At 35.4% G+C, this 21,137-nt stretch overlaps 1 protein-coding gene across 5 annotated transcripts in view; it reads left to right on the top strand.

The window, feature by feature from the left end:
* Positions 1 to 21,137, top strand: part of KLHL8 (kelch like family member 8) — a 60,124-nt gene that overhangs the window by 23,750 nt on the left and 15,237 nt on the right. For all 5 annotated transcript variants that reach the window (XM_034958893.3, XM_034958894.3, XM_063603569.1 and 2 more), the window contains 5 exons: positions 1,107 to 1,473; positions 10,189 to 10,737; positions 12,599 to 12,785; positions 17,387 to 17,530; positions 19,144 to 19,255. In XM_034958893.3, the coding sequence (XP_034814784.1) occupies positions 1,258 to 1,473; positions 10,189 to 10,737; positions 12,599 to 12,785; positions 17,387 to 17,530; positions 19,144 to 19,255 (1,208 nt within the window). In that variant the 5' untranslated portion in view covers positions 1,107 to 1,257. The remainder of the gene's footprint in view (positions 1 to 1,106; positions 1,474 to 10,188; positions 10,738 to 12,598; positions 12,786 to 17,386; positions 17,531 to 19,143; positions 19,256 to 21,137) is intronic.

Genomic DNA, 21,137 nt, shown 5'->3' with positions numbered 1-21,137 from the left:
TCAAAAAAAATTACACAGCCAGTAAGTGATGGAATAGGTGTTTTATTAGTAACTTAAAATCTCTGTTCCTGTCACCAAAGTAGAATTGTAGCATAGAATTATGGATGGTGTGGATATTCATCAAATATGCTTTGATGATGAGGAAAGTTTGATTTTATATGTAAATACTAATAAGTTCTATGTGAAAATGCAAATAAAATGAGATCTTTTTAAGAGTGCAGCATTTCGTATGTTTGGCAGTACAATATTTTTAATCCTCAAAATATTTGCTTAAGTGGTATCTCTATTTTACAGAAGAGATCGAGGTCTAAGCAGGTTGTCATTTGCTCAAGCTCATACAGTTGGTATGTGGTAGAACCATAATCTGACTTCAGAATCTAGGATGAACCTAATTCAATCAAAATATCCTTCTGTTTTGGCATTGCATTACTAAATTGTATAGCTGGAAGGCAGCTATACTAGTGTTTTACTGTATATCTCTATTCCAGTAATTTCATCTCTACTTAATTATTATCATCTGTTAAGTGGGATTGTTTATCTGCACTTGATAGTAAAACATGGTCTACTTAGGCTTGGATGAAAAAATCTTTAGTGAACTTTACCTATCATCTATAGGATCATGTTGTTCTGCTAAAAAAAAAAACTCCCAGTGAAGCCTCAAAACTTAACATTTTTAGTTCATGGCCACGTATGATGGTTCAAGCATGTAATCCCAGCACTTTGAGAGGCCTAGGTGGGTAGATTGCATGAGCCCAGGAGTTTGAGACCAGCATGGGCAACATGGAGAAACCCCGTCTCTAAAATAAAAATTAAAAAATAGAAAAATTTTAGTTCATGGCCTTTCTCTTTGAAGATAGCATATTACACATCTCAAAAGTCATGTGCTCAAGTCAGTTGTTCTTGTTGGATTTTAAAGGAGTTCCTTTATTGATATAAAATAATTAGCAGAAGTGAATTATGTGTTATTTAGCATAAAAGCAAAGTTTTTGTTCTTTTATAAATATGATTGATATAGTTATTTTGCATATATAGTATTAACAAATTATAGTTAACAATAATTTTTTTCTTTTCGTTTGTCTCTACCTGTTTTATTGTTGATTTTTCAGTCACAGCAAACTGTACAATGGCAGTTGAGTGGGTTTTGAAAAACGTCTGAATTGTAGTGTCTACATCTACCTTCTGCCTTCTCTCTACCCTTTGAAAAAAAATAAATGGCATGTTTCAGAAGAGAGCTCTATTAAAAGAGGAATATTGCAAATGGCTTCAGATTCTATGAATAGTAAACAAGCTAGGAATCACATTACAAAGGGGAAAAGGCAACAACAGCACCAGCAGATAAAGAACAGATCCTCAATTAGTGATGGTGATGGAGAAGATTCCTTTATTTTTGAAGCAAATGAAGCTTGGAAAGATTTTCATGGTTCTCTTCTTCGATTTTATGAAAATGGAGAACTCTGTGATGTCACACTCAAGGTGAGATTGCCTTTTTTGTACTTTTCTCAGGCCTCTTCAGTGTAATATGAGAAATGGGGGTTTCTGTAACCATGCAAGGCAAATTTTGTTGCTATACATATTTGATACAGTCAGAATGCTTTTAGTCTCAATCTTTTTTTTTTTAGTGTAGGAGAAAGGACATAGAGGGTAAATGAAGAGAAGTTAGCATAAGATAAAATTATTGTACTAATTTAATGTTGATATTCATTATCTCTTAGTTAACTTCTGAGAGTTCTGAAACCCTAGAACAACAAATATTATTAGTGAAATTAATAAATTGCTGTTGACCACATAAGCTTTTCACTTGTGAATTTAAATATCTTGATGTATTTGCTTACTCTGAATACAGAAGTAAGTTAGAAGTCAGGAATTTTGGATTGTTTACTCAGCTATACTAGTGTTTTACTGTATATCTCTATTCCAGTAATTTAATCTCTACTTCATTGTTACCATCTGTCAAGTGGGATTGTTTATCTACACCTGATAGTGAAATATAATCTACTTAGCCTTGGATGAAAAAGTCCTCAGTGAACTTTGCTCATCATCTGTAGGATCATGTTGTTCTCCTAAAAGCAACCAGTTTTAATAAAATTGGAAAAGTGATAAAGCAGTATGGAAAAGCCTTTGTTGATTGTTTCTCACTACACATTTAAAGTACTTTCTTCTTATCTCTCAGTGAAATATTAAAATTTTTTGGTGAACTCTTGGGCTTAAGCAGTCCTTCTGCCACAGCCGCCTGAGCAGCTGGAACTAGATGCATGCACCACCATGCCTGACTAATTTAAAACATTTTTTTTGTAGAGATGGGGTCTTGCTATGTTGCCCAGGCTGGTCTCAAACTCGGGCTCAAATGATCCTACTGCCTTGGGCCTCCCAAAAAGCTGGGATTATAATTGTGAGCCACTGTGCTAATGATAGATAATTGTTTATCATAGTTCTGAAGGTTGGGAAGTCTAAAATAAAGGTACCAGCAAGTTTGGTGTCTGGTGAGGGCTGCCCTCTCTGTTTCTCAGATAGTGCCTTGTTGCAGCATCCTCCAGAGGGGATGAACACTGTGTCCTCACATGGAAGGCAGAAGGACAAAATGGGCCTAAGCTAGTTCCCTCTAGTCCTCTCTTAAGGCACTAATCCCACTAATCCATTCATGAGCACAGAGCCCTTATGATTTCATCATTTCCGAAAGGCTCCCCCTCTTAATATTAGCACAGTGGGGATTAAGTTTCAACACATGATTTTGGAGGACATTTAGAAGATAGCACAGATGTAATTTAATAGAAGAGAAAAATAATAATGGCGAAAGTGATCCTATCGTTAACACTTAAGCATTCTATATTAAGAAATTTTAAGATTCTGTGTTTAAGGAAGATCACCTTTACTTCATCCATTCCGCTAGTAAATCAGTATTTTAATCTTTTTCATGTTTCTCAGAAAGGGGTATAATCATGTGCCACATAAGGACATTTTGGTCAACGATGGACCCCATATACAGTGGTGGTCCCGTAAGATTAGAATGGAGCTGAAAAATTCCTATCACTTAGTAATGTTGTAGCTATCATAATGTCCTAGCACAGTGCACTACTCACATGCTTGTGGTGATGCTGGTGTAAACAAACTTACCTCATTGCCAGTTGTATAAAAGGTATAACACATGGTTATATATAGTGCCTAATACCTATTCATGCTAATAAATGATTATGTTACAGGCTTATGTATTTACTGTACTTCTTATTGTTTTTGTAGAGTGTACTCTTGCTACTTCCAAAGAAGAAACATTACTTAAAAAAAGAAAAAAATTGCAGAAAGTTGATTCTTAACAAAAACAAGAAAAGAAAAAACGTTAACTGTAAAAACAGCCTTAGGCAGGTCCTTCAGAAGGTATTCAAGAGGAAGACATTGTTACTATAGGAGATGACAGCTCCATGTGTCCTCTCCTTTCCAGCAGGACAGGATCTGGAGGCGGAAGACAGTGATATGGATGATCCTGACTTGATATAGATGCAGGCTACTGTCTGAGTTTGTGTCTGAGTTTTTAACAAAAAAGTTTAAAAAGTAAAAGAAAAAAATTTTAAATAGAAAAAAGTTTTTGGAATAAGCATATAAAAACATTTTTGTGGAGCTGTGCAATGTGTGTGTTTTAGGCTGTTATTACAAGAGTCAAAAAGTTTTAAAAAATTGAAGTTTATGGAAAAAGTCACAGTAAGCTAAGGTTAATTATGAAAGAAAGAAAAATATTTTTTTAAATTTAGTGTAGCATAAGTGTACAGTGTTTATAAAGTCTACAGTAGTGTACAATAAAGTCCTAGGCTTTCCCATTCACTCACCACTCAGTAATTCACCCCGAGCAACTTCAGGCCCTGCAGCTCCATTCATAGCAAATACCTTATACGGGTGTACTTTTAAAAAAAAACCTTATACCGTATTTTTACTGTACCTTTCCTATGTTTAGATATGCAGATAGTTACCATTCTGTTTCAGTTGCCTACAGTGTGCAGTACAGTAATAAGCCATGCAGGTTTGTAGTCTGAGAGCAACAGGCTGTACCATATAGCCCAGGTATGTAATAGGCTATACCATCTAGATTTGTGTAAGTACATTCTGTGATATTTGCACAATGATAAAATCACCTGACACATTTCTCAGAATGTATCCCCATCCTTCAATGACACATGACTGTATTAGAACTGCTTACTACAGCCTACGTGTGTAGTATAACCTACGTACATAGGCTATATGGTATAGCTTGTTGTTGCTGGGATATAAGCCTGTGTAGCCTATTACCATACTGAAAACTGTATGCAGTTGTAACACAATGGTATTTATCTAAACATATCTAAACAGAAAAGGTACAGTAAAAAGTAGGCAAAGGACGTGAACATACACTTCTCAAAAGAAGACCCACAAGTGGCCAAGAAATACATGAAAAAATAACTCATGATCACCAGTCATTAGAAGAATGCAAACCAGAACCACAAAGAGATACCATCTCACATCAGTCAGAATGGCTTTTGTTAAAAAGTCAAAAAATAACAGATGTTGGCAAGGCTGTGGAGAGAAGGGAACACTTATACACTGTTGGTGGGAATGTAGATTAGTTCAGCCACTGTGGAGAGCAGTTTGGATACTTCTCAAAGAACTGAGACTTGAACTACCATTCAACCCAGCAATCCTCCTAGTGGGTATATACCCAGAGGAAAATAAATCATTCTATCAAAAAGACACATATACCTGCATGTTCATTGCAGTGCTATTCACAAATAGCAAAGATATGGAATCAGCCCAGGTGCCCATCAGTGGTGGATTGGATACGGAAAATGTGTTATATATACACTGTGGAATACTACACAACCATAGAAAAGAATGAAATCATGTTATTTGCAGCAACATACACGCAGCTGGAAACCATTATCCTAAGTGAACTAATAAAGAAGCAGAAAACCAAATACCACTTGTTCTCACTTGCAAGTGGGAACTAAATATTGAGTAAACATGGTCATGAAAATGGGAAAAATAGTGGGGGATACAATATGGGGGAAGGAGGGAAGGCGGTGGGGGTATGAATTGAAATAAACTGTTTATTTCATGTTGTGTATTATGCTCACTACCTGGGTTATAGATTCATTTATACACCAAACCTCAGCATGATGCAATATATCTATGCAACAGACCTACACATGCACCCCTAATTCTAAAGTAAAAGTTGAAAAAAGCAAAATATGTATATATATTTACAATAAAAGAAAAATATAAATTTAAAATAAAAGTAAAACTGTAAGAATGAAGGAATAGTAAATTATTTTTTACTTTATAAGGGGAAAGGATTATAGGCTTATTTTATTATTTTGAGACAAGGTCTTGCTCTGTCACCCAGGCTGGAGTACAGTGATGCAATCATGGGTCATGGCAACCTCCACCTCCTGGACCGAAACCCTACTCCACCCCCTGAGTAGCTGAGACTACAGGTGCACACCATCACACCCAGTTAATTTTTGCATTTTTTGTAGAGAGAGGGTTTGGCCATGTTGGCCAGGCTGGTCTTGAACTCCTGACCTCAGGTGATCCGCCTACCTTGGCCTCCCAAAGTGCTGGGATTACAGGCATGAGCCACTGCCCCTGGCCAGTAGGTTATTTTTTATTTTGAAGTATCAAGATTATTATTACCTACAAAGTTATGCAACTGTATATCCACTATAATAGTATTTACAGTAATCAAAAAGTCATAATGTAAATGTCAAAACAACATTGAAATAGTAATGAATAATATACATGTAGAGTAAAAGATATTAAAGAAGATGCTTGCATAAGTTGCTAATGATGAATGTTAAAGTATATTAGAGTAGAAGGGCATTTTTCAACTGATATGGAAAATTTTCCTGTATATATAATGGTTAATAATACTAAGATAAAATTTTACTTTTTCTAAAATTCTTTTTTTTTTTTTTTTTTTGAGATGGAGTCTCACTCTGTTGCCCAGGCTGGAGTGCAGTGGCACAATCTCAGCTCACTGCAACCTCTGCCTCCGAGGTTCAAGTGATTCTCCTGCCTCAGCCTCCCAAGTAGCTGGGACTACAGGCGCGTGCCACCATGCCCGGCTAATTTTTTTTTTTGTATTTTCAGTATAGACGGGGTTTCACCATGTTAGCCAGGATGGTCTCCATCTCCTGACCTCCTGATCCGCCCTCCTCGGTCTCCCAAAGTGCTGGGATTACAGGCGTGAGCTGCGCCCCGCCTTTACTAAACTTTTTTAAGTGAAGTGGAGATAGTTTACAAAATAAATGTTAACTCTTTTTTTTTTCAATAGCAACAAAAGCACAGATTTATTGAAATGAAAGTACACTCCACAGAGTGGGAGCGGGCTCGAGCAAGTGGCACTCGAGCCATGATGAAGTCCTAACTAGTGGAGTTAGGAATGCTTTGTATGTTGATAGTCAAGTGCTTTACTAATCCAAAAGCCTTATTTTCATTGTATTTCCATTCATATTGGCTAATCTCTGGAAAATTACTCAAAGTTTTTATTAATAGTTGGTATTTCAAGCTTTTTAAACAAAAGTCTAAGGAATCATTTAATGAATGTTGATATTCTGCATATTTTAATACTGAAGTGTGACATGATTTTTCCCTGAGTACTGTTAAGTTTAGCCTAAAGCTCCCACCTTATGTATTTTAAACTTGGCCTAAAAGTTTCTCTGTACACAGTAAACTGTAACCTAACTGGTTGTGTAAACAGACTGCAACCTACTCTTGTGCTAATCACTGAGGTTCAGCCAATTAAAGGCAACCAGTTGTTCAACCTGTGTTCAAGTAAGGCTGACCCTGAGCTGTAACTGACCCGTCTGTTTCTGTACCTCACTTCCATTTTCTGTGTGTCACCTTCCTTTTTCTGTCCGTAAATAATTTTCAACTATGCACCAGCACCAGTGTCTTTGAACCTATTCTTGTTCCAGGACTGCCCAATTCTTTAATCCGTCTTTGCTCAGTTAAACTCTGTTAAATTTAATTGTCTAAGGTTTTTCTTTCGTAATACTATCTTGAATTAGTCACACGTTCACTGATCTAACAAAGAAAGAATGTAAATTAGAAAATTAAGTAGTATCAGGGACATATAGTATTTATATAATTCTAAATACACGGTAATGTCTAATATTATGTAGCTTGTGTGTTTTTCATCCAATTTTAAACATCAGGTCTTTAGACTTTGATTCCTTTCATTTTCAAATTTCTAATGAAATGATTTTGGTAATTGGTAATTATTTTTTTGTACCAGAGAAAGAAAATGTACAAATAAACTTTCAGGAATGTAATTAACTATATAACATCAAAGGAGAATCAGTGCATTAAAAAGCCAAATTTTTGGCTGTTCCTATTTATACATGTGGCTTAAAGATCTTTATAAAATAAAGATGGATATTTATTCTAAAAGGGTACATAGGGGTGTATGTGTTAAATAGCCACATTTTAGTTTGTTTGAATCAAGACTCAAATGGAATTGTAAAGGGACAGAATCTTATTAAAAACAACATGAAAATGACTTGCCGGCCATTGATTTGTACAGCTTGGATGGCAAGTGTTAAAATAATGGTTATCTAGAAATTGTAGAACCCTATTTTATGATACTATTATGTAAGAGAGTGTTGGCAAGTTATTTAATGGAGCAGGTTTAAGTCATGTGAGACTTACAAATATTTGCATAGAAACTGAATCCCAGTGGTGGCATGTGGAAATAATTTTTTAAAGGATATGCTTAGGCTGTTTAAAAGTTATTTAGTATCAGATTTCAGATCCCATTTTAGAGCTGACGTGAATTTGAAAACATGCCAAGCTTTATGTTATAGTCTACATTACAACTTTAGTCTCAATGGAATCTAAATACTGCCTTGTGAGTTCTGTGAAAAAATTTAATATAGCATAACAGACAGAAATGATTGTCTTGTACTTTCTGAAATAAGTGATACTGCTTCTTCCTCCACATTAGTGAAAAAAGACTGAGGAAGGGGCTTTTATAAGCAAAACCATTTATACATTTGAACACTCTAGGAGTTGTCATTTTAAAATTAGTTCTCAAATAATGAGATACAACTGTTTATTATATAATCAAAACACTACATGAAAACAGGAAAACTGTTAAAATAGTACTATAACTGTTACTTGTATTTGATTATTATAAACTCCTGGGAAAATGGGATAAATACTATATTAAAAAGAAGATATCTTCCCACTCAGTACCAAAAACTTCCAGATGTAAGTAAAAATTTAAGTGTAAAACATAAAACCATAAAAGTAGTATAAAAAATACATGAAGTAAATATAGAATATTAGAATGATTCCCATTTCTAGCAGGGTACCTAAAACAATAAATAAAAAGACTTCATTTAATTACATAAAAATCCATAGGGTTTTTATATAAGAGAATAAAATTTGAAAGCAAACTAAAAGAGAAGTTTGAAATATATATGACAAATGCCTAATACTCTGATTATATGATGAGTACTTATAAATAAAAAATTTGTAGTTCATAGAAGAAATACAAATAGCTCAAAATTTATAAATGATTCAATCTTAAGAGCAAAAAAAAAAAAAAGATGAGATCTTTTTATTCATCAAATTGGCAACTATGGCCGGGCACAATGACTCACGCCTATAATCTTAGCACTTTTGGAGGCCGAGGCGGGAGGATTGCATGAGCTTAGGAGTTTGAGATCAACCTGGGCAGCATAGACTTTGTACAACAACAACAACAATAACAACAAGAAGTATTTCTTAACACTCAAGATATGGTGCAAATACTGTAAGAAGCTCAGAAATGGACAGTTTGACATTATGTATTCACATATTCACATTGTATCCTTTGAAGCAGCATCTCTACTTACAATAATTTATCTGTTGGAATAATAGAGAATGTGAATAAAGATTTAGTTACAAAGAAGTTCACTAGTGTGCTATTTGTAATAGCATACTGTTGGAAGCTATCTGATTTTTCAATAATTAAGGTGATGAGATTGCAGTGTTTTTTTTTTTTTACTGCTTTTATGTGAGCTATATCATTTCAAGATAATGTAAATAGAAAATAAAAAAAAAACCTCAGTTGAGCTCATAGTAAATACTACTAAATATTTACTCTCTGCTCCAGTTTTCTGATTGATAAATTGTGGATAATAATAGTACTTACTCATAGGGATGTTGGGACAACTGAGTTAGTGTATGAAAAGCACTTAGAAGGCCAGGCTCTGTGGCTCATGCCTGTAATCCTAGCACTTTGGGAGGCCAAAGTGGGTGAATCACTTGAGCCCAGGAGTTTGAGACCAGCCTGGGCAGCATGGCAAAACCCTGTCCCTACTGAAAAATACAAAAATTAGCTGGGTGTGGTGGCGCATGCCTGTAGTCCTAGCTGCTGGGGAGGCTAAGTTGGGGGATTGCTCGAGCCCAGCAGGTTGAGGCTGCAATGAGCCATGATCACGTCACTGCACTCCAGCCTGGGCAACAGGGTGAGACTCTATTTCAAAAAAAAAAAAAAAGCACTTACAATAGTGGTTGGCATGTAATGAGTGCTAACTGATGTTTGCTGGTATTAATTCACAAAATGTCCCTGAAATATAACATAGAAAATCATGGTTTGTTGTGTGTATGTTACAGATACATATATAAAAGAGGCCGAGTGTGGTGGCTCACACTGGTAATCCCAGCACTTTGGGAGGCTGAGGCAGGTGAATCAGTTGAGGCCAGGAGTTCGAGACCAACCTGGCCAACGTGGTGAAACCCTGTCTCTACTGAAAAAACAAAACCCACAAAAATTAGCCAGGCGTGGTGGTGCACGCCTATAATCCCAGCTACTTGGTAGGCTGAGGCTAGGGAATCGCTTAAACCCAGGAGGCAGAGGTTGCAGTGAGCTGAGATTGCGCCGCTGCTCTCCAGCCTGGGCAACAGAGCAAGGCCTTGTCTCAAAAAAAAAATTTTTTTTTTAATTTTAAAGTATATATATATATATATATATGAATATGATATGTGATTAATTTGGAATATGAAAATTACCTGACTTTAAGAAACTGGCCTACATTGAAAGTAAGTGATCAAAGGATCGCCTTATAAAAAGATACTCTAAATTTGTCTGGAAATTTTGTCCTTGCTACAAACACATGTTAAATGCTGACCTGAAGCTGATTTTGATATTAAACTGAATCTTTCTTGGTTTCTTTTGAACAGGTTGGCTCAAAGCTAATCTCTTGTCACAAGCTGGTATTGGCTTGTGTTATTCCCTACTTTAGAGCCATGTTTCTTTCTGAAATGGCTGAAGCCAAGCAAACGCTGATTGAGATTAGAGATTTTGATGGTGATGCGATAGAAGACTTGGTAAAGTTTGTCTATTCTTCACGGCTCACTTTGACTGTTGACAATGTCCAGCCTCTCTTATATGCAGCCTGTATTCTGCAGGTTGAACTGGTGGCTAGAGCTTGTTGTGAATACATGAAGTTACATTTTCATCCCTCCAATTGCCTGGCAGTAAGAGCTTTTGCAGAAAGTCACAATCGAATGGACTTAATGGACATGGCGGATCAGTATGCCTGTGACCATTTTACTGAAGTAGTGGAGTGTGAAGACTTTGTAAGTGTATCACCGCAGCACCTCCATAAGCTTTTGTCCTCCAGTGATCTAAATATTGAAAATGAAAAGCAGGTCTATAATGCTGCCATCAAGTGGCTTCTTGCCAATCCTCAGCATCATTCCAAATGGTTGGATGAAACACTTGCACAGGTAGGAGCTGAAATAAGATTTCACACAGAAATGAAGTGATATGGAAGCAAATCAACATGCTTCATTTATTAGGAAAAGTGTAGATTATTTCAAGGAATATAGAAATTATTGATGTAATAAATAATAGAAATGGCTTTTAGCTCTCTAATTTTCCTATTAACTTGCTGTGCTGTTTCAGGATGAATCTAAATTTGTCACATTTGAATTAGCAATATCATTCTCTGCTTTTAACCTGAATATTTAAAATATTCCTTTGGGATACTAATGATGAATATTTTATTTATGCCAATAGAAAATGGTTTGAAGAAATAGCTCTAAATTAATATACTTTATAATTATTGTTTTATAATGGTTTCTAAATTTTAATGAATTATTTTGCTAATAAAAGTATAGTTATTCCTAATGTGGATAGATTTATTATGTAAACAACCATAGGACATCACTTCTATTTTCTTCTCTCACCGTAGTTTGACTTTTTTTAAACCTCAGAAATGTGTCTCATTGTTACTGTTCTTATTTTTTACTGTCAATAGGAGTTACCAGGATAAGAAGATTATAGGCCCTTGTGATCTTTTTTTCTTTTGTCTTCTTCCTCTCCTTTCTCTCCCTTCCCTCCTTCCCTTCCTCCATTTTTTCCTTTCTTCATTTATTCCTGAGAAGTAAAATGACATTTTGCTACTTAAAAGAAGAGTGTTCTTATTTACTTATTTTTTCTAAACTAAATGCTTTGTTAAAACTTAGTGCTTGATAAAAGCACTCAGTGATAATTCTCGTGATTTTTAATAACAAAGTTTCCTAATAGCATTATCAGAAACTTAAACAAATAGTAAGAAGAATGAAGAAGAATGAAAGTGCTTATAATTACCAGTGTTCTCATTTTAGATATTTATAGGCAGATGAAGTAAACCTATTCAGAGTATGATGATAAGACATTTTTTCAAGTGCATATCACAATATTTATGCATTCATGTGAGTATCAAAGTTCAGAACACATTTAGATCTTCTCAGAATTATTTTGAAAGTAAGTTTGTCAGCAAAGCAAATAGAAAGTTTCATTATCTTGCAGCTATATCTTATTTGTGTATATGTGTTTTTCTTTAAGATGGTAAGGCAGATTTCGTTCAAGGGGGGCCATAACAATAGATACAGGGACTGCTGCAACAAAGTCTTGCAGTTGGGGAGAGAGACTGGACTCAACCCCTTACGTGTGTGTGTGCTTTTAACTCAAAATAGCATTACCTGGTTTCATCATCCCCTTTAATCCACTGGAAAATCAGTGTATCTTTAATAGAGGAATGGTGAATGTCTCTGTTGAAAGAGGGGATGCATCCCTAAGTTAGTATATTCCCTTCCAAGATCATTAATTTGAAGAAAACAACACTTGTTTCAGATATGAGTTTTTACATTTTTAAGTAAGAAATCACATTTCCCTATGTTTAATCTTAGCTTAAAAAGGCAAAAGAACAAAGCACAGCACTTTTGTTTTGATTGTGCCTTTATCAGTAGAAGGGCCTTGTGATTATGTCAGTACCGTTTTTGGAAGTAAGCAATTTGAATGAAGACAATTCAATTATAAAGCCTATTTAAACCGATATTTAAAGTGGGTGGATATAATTTAATGTGTAGTCTGATTGCATTTGAGCAGACCAATACTGGAAATTGCTTATAATTTGGCACATTGAAAATCATGAACATGTTACATTTCATGAAGTAACAACTTAAGTTTTAAAAAGAGAACATGCTGCAGTAGAAGTGGAGAATTACTCATCTTGTTTTCACCTTTATTTGATACAATTTTTAGACTTTATATTTTCCCAAGAAAATATAAAATTTGTTGTATTGCAACTATTCATGATCTTAGGTTCGTCTGCCATTGTTGCCGGTTGATTTTCTTATGGGTGTTGTGGCAAAAGAACAGATTGTCAAGCAAAATCTAAAATGTAGAGATTTACTGGATGAAGCAAGAAATTACCACCTTCACTTGAGTAGCAGAGCAGTACCTGACTTTGAATACTCCATTCGGACTACCCCAAGGAAGCATACTGCTGGTAACCAAATTATTTTGTCAATTCTCCTGGAAGGATCTTTGTTGTATTTGAGGGTTGTTCATGTGTGCCCAAACTTAGTTGTAATATAATTAGTGTCTGATTGCCTTAAAGTAATAATCGGCAAATACGGTTTTATATATTTATAATTTTTACTGTACATTATTTAGTTTTACCAATAAGCCAGTTTTTTAAAAAGCCGTAATCAGTCCTGTATACTCTGAAGAGCCTACTGAAATATCTCTTCTTTTGAGATCTTTCCCGATTCTGAACTTGGTTTACTATGTTGCATTGTCATTTACTCATTTGACATGTCTTAAGTTCTTCAAAGACAGCTGAGTATCTTATTTAGGTTTCTATCCCTAGGGCCAAGCATGGAGCTTGAAATATATTGTGCATCTAAATATTTGTTTTTTCATTTTACCAAATAAAAAGGGCACTAAACATAGCTAACGTTTGTATAATGGGTTATATTAAACTCTTAGAGTCTAAAGCCCTTATATTTTAGGAGGCAGGCAGTTTCACCTTTATTTGATACAATTTTTAGACTTTATAATTTTTCCCAAGAAAATAGTTCATGTTCGCTTCTTTTTTTTTGAGACATTATGCTATAAGAAGTATCACTTTTTAATAAAATATTTATAAAGCGTAACATATTTGAGACATGAGTGAATACATGAGGTTCAGAAATTTAGGAAGAGGAGCTCTAAATAGAGACTTCCTCTATATATGGCGCAATCTAAATATGCAGTTATCAAATAATGAGGTCTTTGAGGTAGCCTGAAAACAACAACAAAAGGCAATACTTGATTATGAGTAGAATGAGATTTTATCTAGGTAATACAAAGAAATGCTGAAAGTCATACACCTACCTATGAAGAAGTAGTTCTTCTAGATAATTAGTTTAACATGAAACTAATTATCCTCATTTTTTATAGGTTGATGTAAGTAATTAATTTTTTTTTTTTTTTTTTTTGAGACGGAGTCTCTGTCGCCCAGGTTGGAGTGCAGTGGCGCGATCTCGGCTGGCTCACTGCAAGCTCCACCTCCCAGGTTCACGCCATTCTTCTGCCTCAGCCTCCTGAGTAGCTGGGACTACAGGTGCCCACAACCATGCCCAGCTAATTTTTTTGTATTTTTAGTAGAGACGGGGTTTCACCGTGTTAGCCAGGATGGTCTCAGTCTCCTGACCTCGTGATCTGCCTGCCTTGGCCTCCCGAAGTGCTGGGATTACAGGCGTGAGTCATTGCGCCCGGCCCAAGAATTGATTTTTTTTAGTTGTATAGCTTTTTTGTTGTGAATTTAGAAAGTCAGTGTATTTGATGGAATTCTTCAAACTCAGAATTGAATTCAAATAACATCTTAGCAGCCTAGGTTATATGCCAAAATATACTAGACAGTCATATAAATGATCTACATGACTGAAGGAACTTTATGTAGTAGGTTTTAGATAAGGATTTGATCCTCATTTTGAAATAGGTCGTTTTATTCTGTTTTAAGGATGAGGAAACTAAGAATTAAGTTAAAAATATGCCGAAGGTCACACATAGAAATAGCAGAGAAAGGGTATGCATCCTGGTCTTTTACTTCTATTTTAGTTTTTTTTTTTTCCTTCCATACGATGTTCCTATGTGAACTATATAGATGAAATACTAGTTTCTACTTAAAGAAAATCTAATCAAAGATTAACATTGCATTCTGGGATTATAATCCTAGCTGTGCCATTGAACATCTGTAATTTTGGGCAAATTTATTAATCAGGGTCTCAGTTTACTTATAAACAAATTTCTTATCTTTTTTTTTTGAGACTGAGTCTCGCTCTGTCACCCAGGCTGGGGAGCAGTGGCGCTTTCTCAGCTCACCATGCCTCCCAGGTTCAAGCCATTCTTGTGTGCACCACCACGCTGGGCAAATTTTTTTTTTTTTTTTTTTTTTTTTTTTTTTTTTTTTTTGTATTTTTACTAGAGGCAGGGTTTCACCATGTTGGCTAGGCTGGTCTCGAACTCCTGACCTCAAGTAATCCACCCACCTCAACCTCCCAAAGTGCTGGATTACAGGTATGAGCCACTGCGTCCAGCCCAGCTTATAAACAAATTTCTTAATCAAGGCCTCTGTTTACTTATAAACAATTTGACTAAATGATCTTCACAGTTTCTTCCAACTTTTTTTTTTATTAAAAAAATTTTTTTGAGACAGGATCTTGCTCTGTCATTCAGGCTGGAATGCAATGGTGCAATCACAGCTCACTGTGCCTTGAACCTTATGGGCTCAAGCAGTCCTCCTCCCTCAGCCCCCTGAGTAGCTGGAATCATAGGCACATACCCAGATATTTTTTTTTCTTTTTTGTAGGGAGTGGGTCTCACTATATTGCCCACGCTGGTCTCAAACGCCTGGGCTCAAGTGATTCACCCACTTCAGCCTCCCAAAGTGCTGGGATTATGGGTGTGAGCCACCATAACTTGCTGCTCTTCCGACTTTAAATTTATCTGACTTAAAATATTGAATTAGTTGAAAAAGATAGCACAAGCAGCTACCAGGCATTCATTTATGCAGTCATTCAGCAAACCTTTATTAAGTGCCTACCATGTGAAAGGCTCTGGGTTAAACATAAGAAATGCAGGCACATACAGAATACAGCCGGACTTATTTTAGAATAACTTGTCTGGTCTAGGAAAATAGACATTTGAATAAATGCAGTAAAGTCTTAACAGGTACTTTTATATCTTCATAAGGTATAATGGGACTTACAAAGAAAACAGTAGTTATTTTTTATCTTGGAAGAGTCAGAAAAGGTTTTGTAGAGAAAGTAAACCTTAGCCTTGGTTGTGAATAATAAATAAATGTTCTTCTGAATGCTAGTTTAGGGTAAGGGTGTTCAGTTCATTTTACAATTATTGAATGCCTAGTACATGGCAGGTACTGTGCTAGTCCTTGTTAATGCATAATTGCTTAATACACAGTCTTAACCTACCTTAGACTCTGGTAACAGATGTTGGCATAACAGATCATTTTAATACTGTGTGTTAAATAAATGCTAATTACCAAAAGTGCTATAGGAACACCAAAGATGTGTACTATATGCATAGTTGCAGGAGCATGAAGTTTAAGAGAGAGAAAGAGGGGAGGAGATTGGGTTAGATCCTGGAAGACCTTTATGCTGTGATAAGGTTTTACCTTGTAAGGTAGCCTTTGCTGCTCAAAGTATGAAGGAAGTGGTCACCCCTCGACCAGCAGCATCAGCCTTCACTTGGGAACTTGTAAGAAATGCAAATTCTTGGACTTATCCCAAACCTACTGAATCAGAAACTCTGGAAGTCAGGCCCAGCAATCTGTGTTTTATGCCCTCCAGCTGATTCTGAATTACACTACACTGTTTTTTTTTAAATTGTGGTAAAATATATATAACAAAATTTGCCATTTTAAGCATTTTTTGTCTTATTTATTTTTAGAGACAGGGTCTCACTCCATCACTCAGGCTGGAGTGCAGTGGTGCAATCATAGCTCACTGCGGCATCGAAATCATGGGCTCAAGTGATCCTCCTGCCTCAGCCTCCCATGTAGTTGGCACTACAGGCATGCCCCACCACAGCTGGCTAATTTTAAATTTTTTTTGTAGAGATAGGGGTCTTGTTCTGTTGCCCAGGCTGGTTTCCACCTCCTGGCCTCAAATGATTCTCCTGCCTCAGCCTCCCAAAATGCTGGGATTACAGGCATGAGCCACTGCACCTGCCCATTTTAACCATTTTTAAGTGTACAATTCAGTGGCATTCACTAAAGTTTTTGAGAAGTACTGGTGTAGGTAATGGAAGGCTATCAAAAGAGCCTTTTCATTAGTTTACTGTGTTGACAATCTGAAAGCAAAAAGACAGCTAAGTGTTAAGAGAGGACAGGATTTTGCAGTAGTTAGGTAGTAGGTGATGAGGGCATGAACTGTTCCCAGTGGTATTGGGAATAGAGAGGAACAGATAGGACACCACAGGGAAGGAAGAGGTTGTTTAGGTAGGCAAGAAGGGGAGATCCTTTTGAACATGTTGGGTTTGAGGTGTCTGTGGGACATCAAGTGGAGATGTGGCTTAGAAATGTATATAGGAAGGTGTTATGATATAGATGGAATCTAAAACAAAGGGATGAACTTTTCCTGTGTGAGCAAAAAATATGTGAGAAATGGGCTAAGGATGGAACATGGAAAACATAGAAGGAAATAGATGATTGGAGACAAAAGGAGACTGATATAGAAATCAAGGAAGTAAGATGTTTCCCAAAAAATGGGATGATCAGCATATCAAATGTTGCAATTGTGTTCAATAAGAAATTAACTTAGAGGCTGATTGGTTTTGTTACGACCTTAGGAAGAGTAATTTTAGAAGGTAGGTGAGAGTATAAACCATATTGTAGTGGGACATTAGCAAGCAGAGATAGTTGATATACTCTATTCTTTGAGGGGACAAGAAGAAAATTTTATTAGATTTCTAGTAACATAATAACATTGAATACTATCCAAATAACTTTTTTTTGTCTTTTTGCTTTTATCCAAAGTTTTGGCTTTCTAATTTTTTTCAATTTGGCAGCTATGATTTATCTCTATTTTGTGGCTTTACCTTTAGGTGTGCTGTTTTGTGTAGGTGGTCGAGGTGGATCTGGTGACCCCTTTCGCAGTATTGAATGCTATTCTATCAACAAAAACAGTTGGTTCTTTGGACCAGAAATGAATAGTCGAAGGCGACATGTGGGTGTAATCTCTGTGGAAGGTGGGTCCACTCTTGTCTGAAATATCATATGATCACAATGCTCTTTTTAAAATATTTCAACTCTGAGAATTTATTTTTATATAAGAAAATGACTAAATTGTAAATTATTTTTAAATAAAATGCTTGGTTAGTGATAATTTACTTGCTTTGTGCCCACAGATGCTCAGTGTGCGTAATGTGGAGATGAATATCAGAGAAAAGAGATATAAAGAGTTAAACTATTCTGAGTTATAGTTACCAAAAAACTAAACCAAGGAAAAATGTTTATAGAACTCAAATTATAATTACATATCAGCTTTTTTATGCCCATCTAATTAAAATTAATGATTATTAGTACAATTAATTTTTTTTTTTACTTATTCCTGAAAATGAATTAATTTTAGAACCATGGATAAATTGTCAGAAAACTCTAAAAGATCACTTTTTTATTATAAAAGTATAAATGAATTTTTAACAATATAAAAACATTTTCATAAAAAATGAAAACCACTTGCAACACAAACACCCAGAAATAGTCACAGTTAACATTTTGGTGTACAATCTTGCCTATCTTTCTCTGTGTGTTTTTATTTGTTTTATTGAGGAAAAAAATTGATCATATTAACAGTTTTATGGAGATTGAGGTGGGAGGATCATTTGAGCCTGGGAGTTCAAGACCAGCATGGGCAACGTAGGAAGATCTTGTCTCTACAAAAAAATTTAAAAATTTAGCCAGACATAGTGGTGCACGCCTGTGGTCTCAGCTACTTGGGAGGCTGAGGTGGAAGGATCACTTGAGCCTAGGAGTTTAAGGCTGCATTGAGCAGTCATAACGCCACTGCACTCCAGCCTGGGTGACAGAGCAAGACCCTGTCTCTAAAAGAAAAGCCAAACAACAAACCAGTTTTATATGTATGTGTGTAAGTGTGTGTGTGTGTGTGTGTGCACAGTTTATATATATATATAGTTTTTGTTTGTTTGTTTGTTTGTGTTTTTTTTGAGATGAAGTTTCGCTCTTGTTGCCCAGGGTAGAAGGCAGTGGTGCGACCTCAGCACACTATAACCTCTGCTTCCCAGGTTCAGGCAATTCTGCCTCAGCCTCCCAAGTAGCTGGGATTACAGGTGTCCACCACCACACCCGGGTAATATTTTGTATTTTTAGTAGAGATGGGCTTTCACCATGTTGGTCTTGATCTCCTGACCTCAGGTGATCCGCCCACCTTAGCCTTCCAAAGTGCTGGGATTACAGGCATGATCCACCATGCCCAGCCACCAGTTTTATATTTTCAAATATAACCTAATAAGAGCATTTTTCCATTTTATTAAGCATTCTCTGAAGGCATGATTAGTGATTTCATCTACCAAGTAATAAAAAGTTGGGAAGCCTAAGGGGGGGCGATAATATTAGAGCATTTACTAATAAATAACTTCATGTAGAACAGCATGTTTAGTGCAAGCTTACATTGATTTTTCATTCAACTACTGAAATGACATTGATCATAATGTTGAACAGAACAGCAATTATTGAAAATTAACTTATGGTGACATTTTAATTATATAATTTTATATATGTAACATTAATGATATGAATTTATTTGTTTGGAGTCAAATGAAAATACTTCTCTATTTGACAGGTAAAGTGTATGCAGTAGGTGGACATGATGGAAATGAACATTTAGGGAGTATGGAGATGTTTGATCCTCTCACTAATAAATGGATGATGAAGGCATCAATGAACACAAAGAGGTAGATCAGCATGGAAAGTTATTTTGAACTGATGGTGGAAATAAAGTTTCTTAAAATTTAAAGGCCTTATTTTAAACTTTTTTTTCTACTTTAGAAACTTTAAATACCTTCTCAAACACATTTTGTTAGCATGTCCAAAGTGATACTTTGTTAACACCTTTTATTTTTTTTAAGAATTAAAAATGCAGTCATGTTTTAGAGTACCATATGGTAGTCACAGTTTTCACTTATACATGAGCATTGATTTTTTTAAACATTTTATTTTGAGATAATTTTAGTTTATTCAGAGAAGTTGCAAAAATATTAAAGTTTCTGTGTACCAGTGGTTCTCAACTGAAGATGATTTTGTCCCCTCTATGGGACACTTGGCAGTGTCTGGAGACATTTTTGGTTGTCACAGCTTGGGGATGGGAAAATTGCTGCTAGCATCTATGGGAAGAAGTCAGAAACGCTGCTAAAGATTCTATAATGCACAGCAAAGAATCTTCTAGTCCAAATGCCAGTGGCAAAGATAATCCCAAATGCCAGTGGCAAAGATAATCCCAAATGCCAGTGGCAAAGATAATCCCAAATGCCAGTGGCAAAGATAATCCCAAATGCCAGTGGCAAAGATAATGCCAAATGCCAGTGCTGAGATGGCAAAACCTTGCCACCTACCCTGCACCTGGCTTCCCATAATGTTAACATGTTACACAGCCATAGCAGTTACTGAAATTAGCATTGAACAGTAGTATTAATTAATCTGTAGACTTTTTGAGTCAATTTTCCCAAACATCCTTATGCTTCTTACTGATTTTTCTTGTCTAATTGTATTGCCTAATAATCTAATACAGGTGAATAATGGCAGAGATAGTAGGTGTTTTTGTCTTGTTCCTGATCTTATTAGAAAAGTATCTAGTGTTTTGCTATTAAATAAGATACTGACTTTAGGACTAAGGTATCTATATTTTTATCATGTTAAGAAAATAGTCCTCAATTTCTCTTTTCTTCATTGATTTTTATCCTGATGAACAGTAATATTTTAAGTTCTCACCTACATATTTATGTTCTCATTTACATATTTATGTTCTAATATTTATATTCTCATCAACATAAACTGGAATATATGCTGATTAATGTATCAGTCTAAAGGGAAGATTTTTAGTAACATATTTAGTACTCTAACCTGTTTGACACTTTCATTAATGACTTGAATACCAGCTTTTTAGATATCCTAAGGTGGAAAGATCACTAAGGCATGTGACCAAATCAGGATTCCAAAGACAGAGTAGACCACATATACTCTAGACAAAAACCTAAAAAATGTTAAAATTAGAGTTATAGGTTAAAACCTGCCTTAGGTATTTTAAAAACTCAATCCCATGAGTACAACATAACATGGTGGGAAATCAGGTTTTTGATTGTTTCATATGGAGAAAAGTACCTGAACCATTATGAAACACAGCTCTTAAAAAAAAGGAAAGGAAAAAAGTGAATATAATACAGTTGCCTACATTAAAAGAAGTGAAGCCTTAGATTAAGGGAGTTATAGTTGTATTGTTCTTGACACTGATCTCTCCGTATCTATAGATGTATTGTTGAAGTAGGGTATATAACACCAGTTGGGGTATGGGAATAAAAGATTAGACTCTCTGTACATTTTTAAAAATTTATTTTGGGTGGATGTTTTATAATGAACATAACTTGTTAGTACAGTAACGTGTTTATAATTTGAAAATAAGATCTATAAAAAATGCACAAAAATGGATTGTAATAAATGTGAGAATGATAATCTGGAATGCATGTAAGAAAAAACTAGCAGGTTAGTAATACAACTGAAAACCATGTTATCTACAAAAAATAGTTGAAGCGTTGTGATCTGGAGACAAGAAAACTTACAGGA

Source organism: Pan paniscus, chromosome 3 (genome assembly GCF_029289425.2).
Source record: "Pan paniscus chromosome 3, NHGRI_mPanPan1-v2.0_pri, whole genome shotgun sequence".
Classification (NCBI taxonomy): Eukaryota; Metazoa; Chordata; class Mammalia; order Primates; family Hominidae; genus Pan; species Pan paniscus.
Note: the sequence above shows the minus strand (reverse complement) of the source record. Positions and strands in the feature narration are given on the sequence as shown.